Source organism: Lepus europaeus, chromosome 19 (assembly GCF_033115175.1).
Source record: "Lepus europaeus isolate LE1 chromosome 19, mLepTim1.pri, whole genome shotgun sequence".
Taxonomy (NCBI): Eukaryota; Metazoa; Chordata; class Mammalia; order Lagomorpha; family Leporidae; genus Lepus; species Lepus europaeus.
In genome coordinates this window covers 72,216,127-72,229,829 of record NC_084845.1, presented here as the reverse complement: position 1 = coordinate 72,229,829, position 13,703 = coordinate 72,216,127, and the positions used below count along the sequence as shown (strand labels likewise).

At 56.6% G+C, this 13,703-nt stretch overlaps 1 protein-coding gene across 2 annotated transcripts in view; it reads right to left on the bottom strand.

Annotated features, from left to right (window-relative positions):
- The window catches only part of SPG7 (SPG7 matrix AAA peptidase subunit, paraplegin), a 40,433-nt gene that overhangs the window by 11,442 nt on the left and 15,288 nt on the right, over positions 1–13,703 (bottom strand). For both annotated transcript variants that reach the window (XM_062177201.1, XM_062177202.1), the window contains exons 5-10: positions 11,236–11,375; positions 9,976–10,078; positions 6,592–6,717; positions 5,979–6,141; positions 5,529–5,702; positions 30–154 (exon numbers count right to left, since the gene is read on the bottom strand). In XM_062177201.1, coding sequence (XP_062033185.1) covers positions 30–154; positions 5,529–5,702; positions 5,979–6,141; positions 6,592–6,717; positions 9,976–10,078; positions 11,236–11,375 — 831 coding nt within the window. The remainder of the gene's footprint in view (positions 1–29; positions 155–5,528; positions 5,703–5,978; positions 6,142–6,591; positions 6,718–9,975; positions 10,079–11,235; positions 11,376–13,703) is intronic.

Sequence of the window (13,703 nt, the reverse complement as noted above, 5' to 3'; positions counted from 1 at the left end):
AGGAGGGGAAGGCAGCCCCAGGCACTGACCTGCAGCGTGGGGAGATCAATGAAGACATGTCGGTCCAGCCGGCCTGGCCTCATGAGAGCGTTGTCCAAAATGTCAGCTCGATTTGTGGATGCCAGGACAATGACGTGGTCTGTGGTGCCCATTCCTAAGGGAAAGAGCACAGGCGCCTCAGGGTGCATCCCTCAGCACAGCTCCCCTTGCACGATGCGGAGGATGGACTGCCCCGAGACCCGCTTCCCCGAATGTGTCCAACCAGCGTCAGTGCGGAGAACAAGGACACACGGGTCCCGCAGGCTGTCCACAGGGTGCGACGGCCTGGCCTCCGGACCCGAGACGGGCTTGTCTGAGGCTGCTGCCCAGCACTGGGGCCTGCCCCACTCCTCCTGGATGCCCACCACAGCCTTCCCTACAGTGAGGCGGAATCACACCAACCTTTTTTTTTTTTTTTTTGACAGGCAGAGTGGACAGAGAGAAAGAGAGACAGAGAAAAAGGTCTTCCTTTTGCCGTTGGTTCACCCTCCAATGGCCGCCATGGCCTGCACGCTGCGGCCGGCGCACCGCGCTGATCCAATGGCAGGAGCCAGGTGCTTCTCCTGGTCTCCCATGCGGGTGCAGGGCCCAAGGACTTGGGCCATCCTCCACTGCCCTCCCGGGCCATAGCAGAGGGCTGACCTGGAAAAGGGGCAACCGGGACAGAATCTGGCGCCCCGACCGGGACTAGAACCCGGTGTGCCGGCGCCACAAGGCGGAGGATTAGCCTAGTGAGCCGCGGCGCTGGACAGAATCACACCATCTTTAACACCTGTTCTCAGGCGCAGGCCCAAAGTTTCTCACCAGAGAGCTGAGTTCAGAAATTGCCACTAGGAGCCTGTGACACCGGCCTCCCCTCCAGAGCACTGGCTCCAGTCACAGCTGCTCCGCTTCCCAGCCAGCTCCCTGCTAACGCCCCTAGACAGGCAGAAGATGGGGCCAGCGCTGTGGCCTAGCAGGTAGTCGCTGTCTGTGGCGCTGGCATCCCATATGGGTGCCGGTTCATGTCCTGGCTGCTCCTCTTCCGATCCAGCTCTCTGCTGTGGCCTGGGAAAGCAGAAGATGGCCCAAGTCCTTGGGCCCCTGCACCCACATGGGAGATCTGGAAGAAGCTCCTGGCTCCAGATCAGCGAAGCTCTGACTGTTGCGGCCATTTGGGGAGTGAACCAGTGGATGGAAGACCTCTCTCTCTCTCTCTCTGCCTCTCCGTCTCTCTCTGTGTAACTCTGACCTTCAAATAAATAAATAAATCTTAAAAAAAAAAAAAAAAAAAGGCAGGCAGATGATGGCTCAAGTGCCTGGGCTCCTGGCACCCACAGGAGATGGGCGTCAACACGGAGTTCCAGGCTCCTGGCACCCACAGGAGATGGGCGTCAACACGGAGTTCCAGGCTCCTGGCACCCACAGGAGATGGGCGTCAACACGGAGTTCCAGGCTCCTGGCTGCGGCTTGGTCCACTCCAGCCACTGTGGCCATTTGCAGAGTGAATGAGTGAACAGATATGAGCGGTCTCTGTCTCTTCCTCCATCCCTGTCACTCAGCCTGGGTTTGAACGCATCAACCACAAAGATGCTGACGAGGAGGGACATCTGGCCTCACTGACAGGGGGCCTCCGCCGTGGTGGTTCCCCAGGCACTCAGAGCCCTGGGTCTGTCAGACAAGACTGCTGGGGCAGGCCCAGCTCGCAAGAAGCAGGGCCGGCGGCACATGTCCGTCTTCTCAGGGATGCCCGGAGAGCACCGTGAAGCAGCGCTGAAGATGCTGTGCTCTGTCTTCTGACACCTGAAAAACCCTTCCGAGAGCCAAGTAGTCCGCCTGTGCTGCAGTAGACAGCGGCGAGGACCTTACTCACACCACGCATCGCCTGCCCAGCTCTCCCTGTCTTCCAGTGCTCAGGAAGCCACAGGCGCCAGCTGTGAGGGCTGCTGGCTGCTCATACCCGCAAACAGGTACATGCAGTCCCTCTAAGATGAACGAGACTGCTGCCCAGGGCCTCGAACAAAGGATGCCAGGGCTCTGCCAAACACGGAAGCCCTTGCCTTGGCCCCCGGGGACTTCTGACATCTGGGGACATCTGGGGTCAGAGAGCCCATCCTCTCCGACCAGAGGACACAAGGACAGCAGGGCAGACAGCAGCCTGCACCAGAGGAGGTGGGCCTGTGCACAGGGCCAGCCTCCCGGGCAGTGAGACCTCATACTGCCCATGTGCAGCTCCGTCCAGGCTGTGCGCACTCACAGGCTCTGGGAGAGAAGTGCACACTGGGGGTGAGCTTCAGGGCTCAGCGGGCTCTACATCCCATCTCAGAGCACCTAGTTCAGAGCCAGCTTCCTGCCAGGGTGCCTGGGAGATCTGGATGGAGTTCCTGGCCCAGACTCAGCTGTTGTGGGCATCCGGGGAGTGAGCCCGCAGACAAAATATCTCTGCCTTTCAAATAAATAAGTCAACAAACTCAACGAAAGAAAGAAAGAGGGAAAGAGAGAGAGGGAGGGAAGGAGGGAGGGAGGGGGGAGAGAGAGAGAGGGAGGGAGGGAGGGAGGGAGGGAGGGCAGGCAGGCACACACTGGGGCCGGGCTGCTGTGAACACAGAACTGCAGTGCAGCCACAGAGAGGGGCCACAGAGACACTGGCCACCGTCCAACTCGGGTTGCAGTGTTGGGACACTCTGAAGGTGTGACACAGACAGCAGGCCCTGGATATGTCGTTTCCCTCTGTCAGCATCCATCTGCCCACCTGCCGGCTGCCATGAGGAAGCACATGCAGCCATGTGTGACAGTCCCTGACCGCTGTGGACAGAGGCAGGGATATGGTGGCTGCCCACAGCTCGCTGGGTGCTCCCACATGCTCTGCCTGGACATGGCCTGGACACAGCGAGGCCCACAGCAGACAACACAGAGTGCAGGCTATTTAGTGCTTTCTTTCCCATGTGTTGAAAAAACAGTCACAGCGTAACATTCTAAGGAATCCGTGTCCAGCTGGCTGGAGGTGGGTCCAGGCTGGTGGCACTCAAGAGATGCCCAGGTCACTGGGAGACCCCTCCAGCCGCTCCTGAGGGAACTCCTGGTCACATGCCAGCACTGTGTTCTACAGGAGCCTGGCCGAACACTCACGTGAGAGGACGTTACAGGACAAAGGTCCCTGTCTGCCCAGGACCCCAACACACTGGACGGGACTGCTCTCCCGGACGAGGCCTGCCTCTTCCTTGTTGAGTTTTCCCACGACCGACATAGCCTCTGCATCTCCAGGAACACACAGCCCCTCCTCCCCGAGGGAACAGCTGGGCCTCTGTACAAAGGGCCTTGTGTGGAGCCGGCTGTACTCCGAAGGCCATGGTCAGCAACTTGAGGGGGGAGCACACAGTGGGCGGAAATGCTCAAGGGAAATGCCATCTGATACACACTTCCTGGGGGGCTCAAGTCTGCCCACAAAGGGTTCTCTGTCTTCAGGTGTGAAAAGTAACATAAGCAGAGAGTCGAGGCTGCTCCCAGCAACGCCCGCTGTGTGCTGTGAGGGCTGCGCGGCAGGGACCCCCACCCGAGTCCCTCGCTAAGCCTGTCAGCACACGGGAGGCTCGCAGAGTCACAGGGTTGAGGGACATGGTTCAGCCTCACGTCACGAATCACAAAACCACAGCCGAGACAGGAGGGCCTGCACGAGGCTGTACCACGTCCTTCCAAGACCCCTGCACTCGCCTGATCCTGTGAGCTCAACACCAGGAGGCCGGATCCCAGCACAGAAGTGTCCCTTCTCTGAAACAGGCTGCTGTTCAGAGCTGGCCTGCACAAGCGGTCACAGCCACAAAAGACAATCAGCAGGTTCTGGTCGAGGACGGGAGCAGACCAGGGAGACGAGGCAACTCAACATGACACACAAGGCAGCAACCCCACACACCTGCCGCCACGTGAGCCTTCAGGGGGCACGGTGGACACAACGGACCCATTTCACAACCTTTTAAAATCATTTAAAACAAGATGTTAAAAAAAAGTTTCAGCCTTAGTCATATATAATCAAAATCATACGGTACATATACTAGCTAACATCGTACTATTCCACAGAGTGCGCAACAATGAAAAGAGAAACACAAATCAGTGCTCTTGGAGACTAAAAATACTTTGAGGAAAAAGCTGTCTCCCTAATCGATACTTAAAATAGGACCCAAATTCTGAAGGAAAGTTAAAGACCTCACAAAGCAGAAGCCCAAAGAGCAACAGGACTCACATGGCCACGTGTCCGCTGCTGTTCGGGAAAGAAGACACACAGTGGTCTGTGACACAACGTGCCGGTCAGCCTCAAAAAGGAAAAAAGTTACAGGCTGGCTCTGTGCCGCAGCAGGGTAAGCTGCCGTATGCAACACTGGCATAGTCAGTATCCCACAGTGGAGTGCCAGCTGGAGTCTTAGCTGCTCTGCTCCCAATCCAGCTCCCTGCTAATGCGCCTGGAAGCAGCAGAAGATGGCCCAAGTGCTTAGGCCCCTGCCACCTATGTGGGAGACCCAGAAGAAGCTCCAGGCTCCTGGCTTTGGATTTGTCCAGCTCCAGCCGTTGTGGAGGTTTGGGGAGTGAATCAGCAGACAGAAGATCTCCCTCTCTCTCTGCCTCTGCCTCTCTGTAACTCTGCCTTTCAAATAAATAAATAAATCTTAAAAAAGACAAGAAAGTTCTAGACATAGATGTTGGTGCTCGCACAACAATGTGGATATGCTTAACACACTACACTATGCAAGTCAAATGTTGGGGCGGCCACCTGCAGTGCCGGCTTCCCATGTGGGCGCAGGTTTGAGACCTGGCCGCTCCACTTCCCATCCAGCTCTCTGCTGTGGCCTGGGAAAGCAGTAGAAGATGGCCCAAGTCCTTGGGCCCCTGCACCTGTGTGGCAGACCCAAAAGAACTCCTGGCTCCTGGCTTCAGATCAGCACAACTCCTGGCTGTTGCAGCCATCTGGGGAGTGAACCAGAGGATGGAAGACCTCTCTATCTTTGCCTGTCCTTCTCTCTCTGTGTAACTGTGACTTTCAAGTAAAATAAATAAATCTTTAAAAAAAAAGGTCAAATTGGTAAATTTCAAATGTCTACCATAATAGCCATATCAACAACCTGGATCTTAGAAAAGCCACTCCAGGTCACCTCTGGCATCTCTGGAAACCCAAGACGGTGCTGGGGCCAGCCCAGGCGTCACCCGGCTGCAGCACAGACCCAAGGCTCTGCTTGGCCTCCACCACCATCACCTGCACAGGACAGTGCCTGGAGGGGCCGTGAATACCCAGTCACACCTGTCGTCTGACAGCTGCTCAGCTCTTCCACCTGCCACAGGGAGGTTTTACAACGAGATCTGTAGGGAGCTAGCAGAAGCAGGTGTTCGAGCCCACGTCCCTCACCGGGGCAGTGGGGGTGGGTGAGAGGTCTGCAGGAGGGAAAGCCACGACGCCCCACAGTACGAGTCGGAGCAGCTGGGCACCCAGACGGCTGCTCCCCGGTGTGGGGATCTGCACTCACCGTCCATCTCCACCAGCAGCTGGTTCAGCGTGTGCTCCTCCTCGGTGCTGGAGAGGCCCGAGGTGGCGGTGGAGCGCTTCTTGCCCACGGCGTCAATCTCATCGATGTACACGATGCAGGGTGCTCGTGCGCGTGCTTCCTTGAAGAGGCTTCGCACACGGGCAGCGCCGAGGCCTGAGGGAGCAGAGAGCATCAGGTGGGGCAGGTGATAGAGACAGAGTCCAGATGCCCCAAGGACACCAAATGGACAGGGTCCTCCTCCCCTAGACACAAACTACAAGTTTCCCTAGAGGGAAAGTGGTTTCCAAGTGCCTGGCTGCCCATGCCCCCACGCGGGCCTCACTCCCTTACCTTGACTCCATCTGTCTGTCTCTGGCCCCATCTTCCCTCCCCTCAGTCACACAGAGCCATGGCTGACCAGGCCAGCCTGCAACCCCTCCATTCACCCACCTCCAATGACCTCCACGAACTCTGGGCCAGCCATTGCCAAGAAGGGCACCTGGGCCTCGGTGGCCACTGCCTTGGCCAGCAGTGTCTTCCCACAGCCAGGAGGGCCGAGCAGCAGCGCACCCTTTGGGACCTTGGCACCGAGCTGGAGGAAGCGCTCCGGGCTCTAGAGAGCGGCAGACAGCACAACATTGGCCACTGGGTTGGCTGCGGCTCAAGCCGTTCTGAAACATGCACAACACCGTCCAGAGATCAAGCAAGGCAGCCGTGGCCTGAATGGAAGTGGCCCAAGCCAGCCCTGCACTGTTGCTGAGTGATCGTGCACTGGGCTTCTGTCCCCACGGGGCAAGGAAGTCACCACTGAAAACCCAACACCTAGTGCCGGGGTAGGGACTTCCCGGCCCCAGGGCCGTGTGAGGCCTGCAAAATCACTGGTCTGGCCCTGCCAAGGCAACTGCAACAGGACTCAGGATTCAGAACACCTCGAGCAGGCTGGGTTTTAACTTGATACTTTTGTATGGCCCCAGATGATGTCGCAAACACCCAAGTGGCCCCTGACATGCGATGCAGTCCCGATCTCCCCAGCCTCCTCATCCTGCCCGTGCCTGGCTCTCACCTTCAGATAATCCACAAACTCACGGACTTCCAGCTTGGCTTCGTGCATTCCTGCCACGTCTCTGAAGCTGACTCCTTTCCCTGCCTTCCCATCCACAATTGTGAAACGAGCCATTCTCAGCTGATTCTAGGCAGAAGGAGGAAGGGGCAGCGGAGGTCACAGCTCAAGCCAGAGGCTCTGCTCCTCACACCTGCACGGACACAGCCCCAGGAGGACCAGACTTCTACCCTGTGTCAGACAACAAGGGCAGTCTTGAGTTCACATTACCGAGCAACAAAAAGGTTGTCTAGCAACTCGCCTGGAAGAAGAAATCTACCCCCACTAGGTAATTCAGTGTCTTCTACATAAACACGACTCCGCCCGGGGCCCCGAGGTCTTCTCTGAGTACTGAAGACATGACTACTTAACACCAGGCACCCGAGCTCTGGGTGATGTGGCCATCTGGGGAGTGAACCAGAGGACAGATCTCTCTGTCTCTCCCTCCATGACTCTGACTTTCTAATAAACAGATAAATCTTTTGTATAAAGTCTGTAAGGAGCCAGCATTGTGGCACAGCAGGTAATACCGCTGCCTGTAACACTGGCATCCCATACAGGCACCAGCTCAAGTCCTGGCTGCTCCAATTCCAATCCAGCTCCCTGCTTGGGACCCTGCCACCCACATGAGAACCAGGAGAGGCTTCAGGCTCCTGGCTTCAGCCTGGCCACCTGGGGAGTGAACCAGCACATGGAATTTCTTTCTAACTCTATCTTCCAAGTCAACAATTTTCGTTTTCTTAAAAGGAGGCTGTTCTTTCAAGGACACTGTTTAAAGGTATTCAGCTTCGGTGCTGGGGCTTGGCCCAGCACACAGACCTGGCTTGGGACGCCCATGTCTCACATCAGGGTGCTGGTTCATGTCCTGGCTCTCTGCTTGACTCTGGCTCCCTGCTAATGCGCACCCTGGGAAGCAGCTGGTGACAGCTCAATTACTTGGGTCCCTGCCACCCACACGGGCGATGTGGACTGATTTCTGGGCTCCTGGTTTGCAGTGGCCGAGCCCCACACCTACACAGCTTGGGACACCTGTATTCTCTACCACAGTGCCCAGGTGTGAGCCCCACTCTGCTGATGTGCTCCCTGGGGAGAAGCAGATGCTGACATAAGAACTCAGGGTGCTACCACCCATGTGAGAGGTCTAGATGGATTTCCGGTGCCTGGAGTTTTGGCTGGGCCTATCCCCAGTTGTTGCAGGCATCTGAGGAGTGAATCGGTAAATGGAAGGTCTGCTTCTGTCTCTCTCAATAAAAAGAAAATGTTAACTTTTTAAAAAAAAAAGATTTATTTATTTGATATACAGAGTTACAGAGAGAGGTAGAGACAGAGAGGTCTTCCATCTGCTGGTTTACCCCCAGATGGCTGCAATGGATAGAGCTGTGCCAATCCAAAGCCAGGAGCTTCCTCCGGGTCTCCAACACGGACGCAGGGGCCCAAGGACTTGGGCCATCTTCCACTGCTTTCCCAGGCCATAGCAGAGAGCTGGATAGGAAGAGGAGCAGCCAGTACTAGAACCGGCGCCCATATGGAATGCCGGTGCTTCAGGCCAGGGTGTTAACCCGCTGCACCACAACTTTTTAAAGAAAACTACTTAAATAAATAAAATGTGTCAGCCTCTGAGCTACCAGAGGACATCAAGGAAAAAACCATAATCCTGGGATGGGTGTTGTCGTGCAGAGGGCTAAGCTGCCTAATCCCATAGCAGTGCACAAGGCTCAAGTCCCAGCTACTCTGTGCTTCTGACCGACTCCTGAAATGTGTTTGGGAGTTAGGGGATGACGGCCCACGTACCTGGGCCCCTGCCACTCACATGGGAGACCCAGACGTGTTTCTGGCTCCTGGGTTCAGCCTAGCTGTTCTTACTATTTGGGGAGTAAGCCAGCAGATGGAAGGTGTCTTTCCTTCTCTGTCGCTCTGCCTTTAAAATAAAAAAGGACATTTTAGGAGCCAGTGTTGTGGCGTAGCGGGTAAAGCTGCCACTTCCAGTATCGGCATCCCATATGGGTACCAGTTCGAGTTCCTGCTGCTTCACTTCTGATCCAGCTCTCTGCTATGGCCTGGGAAAGCAGCCTCATGGGAGACCTGGAAGAAGCTCCTGGCTCCTGGCTTTGGATCGGAGCAACTCCAGCTGTTGTGGCCATCTGGGGAGTGAATCAACGGATGGAAGATGCCTCTCTCTCTGCCTCAGCCTCTCCGTAACTCTGTCTTTCAAATGAAATAACTAAAATTTTTAAAAAATAAATAAGTAAATTTTAAATAAAAACCCCACGGAGAGCAATCCTGACTGATGTAAAAACCGCAGAGAGGCTAGCATTGTGGCATAGCAGGTTAAAGCCCCAGCCTGAAATGCCAGCATCTTATATGGGTGCTGGTTTGAGTCCTGGCTGCTCCTTCCGATCCAGCTCTCTGCTGTGGTCTGGGAAAGCAGTGGATGATGGCTTAACTCCTTGGGTCCCTGAACCCGCGTGGTAGACCCGGAAGAAGCTCCTGGCTTCTGATCAGCTCAGCTTTGGTGGTTGCGGTCTTTTGGGCAGTGAACCAGCAGAATGGAAGACCTCCGTCTCTGGCTCTACCTCTCCCTTTAACTCTTTCAAATAAATAAAATAATTCTAAAAACAACAACAACAACAAAAACCGCAACACACTGCTCTAAAAACTCATGAGACTCAGCCACATCAGAGGTCAAGGACAAAGATCAGCAGTTCAGGCTGCACCTCGCAGTCTGCCAGCTAATCAGAAAGCGAGGCGTGAGCTGCCAAAGACTGCCTTCCAGGTGCACCTGCAACAGGCGAGGCTCAGCACACCCACTGTCAGCTGTTCACAAAGATCCTCACCACACCCACTGTCAGCTGTTCACACAAACAGGGATCCTCACCACACCCACGGTCAGCTGTTCACACAAACAGGATCCTCACCACACCCACTGTCAGCTGTTCACACAAACAGGATTCTCACCACACCCACTGTCAGCTGTTCACACAAACAGGATCCTCACCACACCCACTGTCAGCTGTTCACACAAACAGGATCCTCACCACACCCACTGTCAGCTGTTCACACAAACAGGGATTCTCACCACACCCACTGTCAGCTGTTCACACAAACAGGGATTCTCACCACACCATCAGCTGTTCATACAGGGATTCTCACCACACCCACGGTCAGCTGTTCACACAAACAGGGATCCTCACCACACCCACGGTCAGCTGTTCACACACAACAGGGATTCTGACCACACACACTCTACAGCTGCTCACACACAACAGAGATTCTTCCTGCATAGTCAGCACACAACCACAGACACTCCAGACACCACAAGTTCAGTGAGAGCTCATTTGTACAACTTACAAAAGCACTGAATCCACCTTCTCTTCCTGTCATCCCAGCGAGACGGAACATGTACCACAGGATGGCCAAGCCCACCGCAGTCATCCCCAGGGCATAGAGGGCACTGAGAAGAGGGACAGTCATTGGGTTAGTTACTGTTGCCTGGACTCTGACACACCCACCTCACATGGCCAGGATGACCACTGACAACACGTCTTAAGCAGGAAGGGGCTCCCCATGATTGGGACCTGCACATACAACGAAGTGGTCACAGAAATAGGTTTTCTTGTCCAATTCTCACCACTCTTGATTGTGACAGTGCCTAAGAGGTTGGACTGATCAGGAAATAGCAAACACCCAGGTCGAGTGGTTTCTGCCTAGCGGCAGTCACTTTTCACCTGTTGAGGCAAACGAGCCACGGGGCAAAGGAAAGCCCCAGTGCCAGCGCATGCCTGCAGCCATGGGCGGCACGGGGCAAAGGAAAGCCCCAGCGTCAGCGCATGTCTGCAGCCATGAGCGGCATGGCGGGGTCAGTCAAAGCTCCGCTGGAGAGTGGGCTCTCTGCCCAGCCGTCAACCACTGTGGCGGAATGGTGCCTCTTTACTTGCTGCTTCCGTCACCGCTGGCCCCAGCAGGGCTGCTAAGGGACACAGGATGACTCACGGACTTCCACTAAGGAAACTGCCAGGCTGCTGGGCTCTACCTGGGAGAGCTCCTGCAGGCCACTGCTGCTGTCTGCATGGGACAGGAGCTGCTGTTTCCCACTGCCTGCTCCACGTGCTTCCCTGTAGACAGCACCCAGAATGCGCCCCTGGCTTGGTCTATGAGCTAAGATGCTACTTAGGACACCCACATCGGACTGCTGGGGCTCCCGCCTCTGCCTCCCAATTCCAGCTTGCGGGAGACAGCAGCAATGGCTCAAGGAACTGGGTCTCTGTCACCCACCCAGTAGACCTGGACTGAGTTCCTGGCTCCAGGCTTCACCCACCCCCTAACTCCCAGCAGCTGCAGGCACTTGGGCAGTGAACCAGCAGATAGGTGATCTGCCACTCAAATAAAGAAATAAAAAGGAAACACCACAGACAACTCAACAAAGTAACTAAAACAAACTCCAACAGACTTTGCTTTTCCAAACCTGCCAGGCTGGTCTGGTTCACCCTACATGGGCTGAGCCCTCCCCCTGCCAGGAAAACCCGCCTGAGCCTTCTGCTCACAGGTGCTTCTCACGCTGCAAAGGCAAGCGGGGTTTAGTTCAACAGTCAACATAAATGATTGACATACTTCCCAAAGAACCCTGTGCGCTTATAGGAGACCGGGATCCTGTCTTTGCCTTCGATGTTCAGCTCATCCTCAGCCGCTCGGAGCTTCTCTTCGAACTTGTCAATGTTTGCAACCTGCATTCGGTACATCAAGGCCAGCCGCTGCAAGCCAAAGGGGAGGGAGCAGTCAGACCAGCCTTCGCAGTGATGGCTACAAATTCAGAAACAAAACTGCGAGATGTATTTACTGAGTAACTTGTTCTCCACTAATAAGATAATCTGAGAACGCAGGGGTGTTAGCACAGTGCGTGATCAGAGGCGACCACCCTGTGTCAGGGAAGGTGAATCTACGAGATGTCCCAGGAATGCAGCAGCAGAGACCTTGGGGCTGAACCAGATTCAATTAACTGAGTCCCTTCCCAGCACGCTCCTCCTCACACCACACGCACAGGAAGCCTCCCTGACCCTCGGTCTCCTCACACCACATACACAGGCGGCCTCCCTGACCCTCAGTCCTCCTCACACCACACACAGGCGGCCTCCCTGACCCTCGGTCCTCCTCACACCACATACACAGGCGGCCTCCCTGACCCTCAGTCCTCTTCACACCACACACACAGGCGGCCTCCCTGACCCTTGGTCCTCACACCACACACACAGGCGGCCTCCCTGACCCTTGGTCCTCACACCACACACATAGGCAGCCTCCCTGACCCTCGGTCCTCACACCACACACACAGGCGGCCTCCTTGATCCTCAGTCCTCACACCACACACAGGCGGCCTCCCTGACCCTTGGTCCTCCTCACACCACACACACAGGCGGCCTCCCTGACCCTCGGTCCTCACACCATACACACAGGCGGCCTCCCTGACCCTCAGTCCTCCTCACACCACACACACGCGGCCTCCCTGACCTTTGGTCCTCCTCACACCACACACACAGGCGGCCTCCCTGACCCTTGGTCCTCACACCACACACACAGGCGGCCTCCCTGACCCTTGGTCCTCACACCACACACACAGGCGGCCTCCCTAACCCTCGGTCCTCCTCACACCACACACACAGGCGGCCTCCCTGACCCTTGTTCTCCTTACACCACACACACAGGCGGCCTCCCTGACCCTCGGTCCCCCTCACACCACACACACAGGCGGCCTCCCTGACCCTCGGTCCTCCTCACACCACACACACAGGCAGCCTCCCTGACCCTCGGTCCTCCTCACACCACACACACAGGGGGCCTCCCTGACCCTTGGTCCTCACACCACATACACAGGTGGCCTCCTTGATCCTCAGTCCTCACACCACACACACAGGCGGCCTCCCTGACCCTCAGTCCTCCTCACACCACACATACAGGCGGCCTCCCTGACCCTCGGTCCTCCTCACACCACACACACAGGCGGCCTCCCTGACCCTTGGTCTCTTCACACCACATACACAGGCGGCCTCCCTGACCCTCGGTCCTCCTCACACCACACACACAGGGGGCCTCCCTGACCCTTGGTCCTCCTCACACCACATACACAGGCGGCCTCCTTAATTCAGTCCCTCCTGCCTGCTGCTGGTTCCCGAATTAAGATCTGCATGTTTAGCTCACACTTGAGCTTAGCCAGGGTCAGCCACAAGGCCACAGAGGGGGCAAAACCCGGCTTCCGGGCTCTCTGTGGCATTGGTGGTGGCGCCAGTGTAGGACGGGGTCAAAGGCCAGCAGTGATCCTGTGGTTCCTCCACACGCTCTGCAAACTCGAGACACAGAGCGGAGCCCTCCCTCTGGAGCAGGCTGCTTCACCAGGTCACTCCTCCTGGCTGAGCTCCCACACTGAAGGGTGGAATCACCTGCTGGGCTAGAAACACCAGGCACCGCCAGGCTGTCTATGTGGGGCTGTGCCACCTCTGCACTTACGGAGCATGCCTGTGTTCTGGACGGAGGCTGAAGAGGGACAAGAAAACCTCAGGAAGCCCAAGACAAGATGGGTGCCTCAGCAAAGAGGTGGAACCAGGAGCCACCCGGGGGCAGGCTGAGGAAGCAGCCAAACGGAAGACCAAGTGCGGACGTGCTGGGAAGGCCCCACGTCCACAAGCAACAGCTCTGCACACATAATGTGTGCTGGCCCTGCCTCTGGACATGCTCAGGACAGCGAGGCTGACACCAGAGGCCTCGGCCACCCTGACCAGGCAGCCACCCTGATGGGGGTCTGGGCTCAGGGTGAGGGCGTGCAGCCCCGTGGATCCTGGCTGCCAGCCAACACCTACATCAGCACTGCACTGCCGCCAGTTCTGAGGACAGCCCTGGGGTGGGGGGCATGTGCTTCCTGAAGAGGCGTACTGGGCTCACAGCCGCAGGTATTTCCCAGTGAAGGCCAGCGCTGGCCCAAAGCGAGTGCCTCTGCTCACAGTCACTCATGAGACAGGGCAGGACACACGGGGAAGGAGAAGACTCTGCTCAAAGGAGTAAACCATGGTTCCAGGAACAGCGCGCCAGGG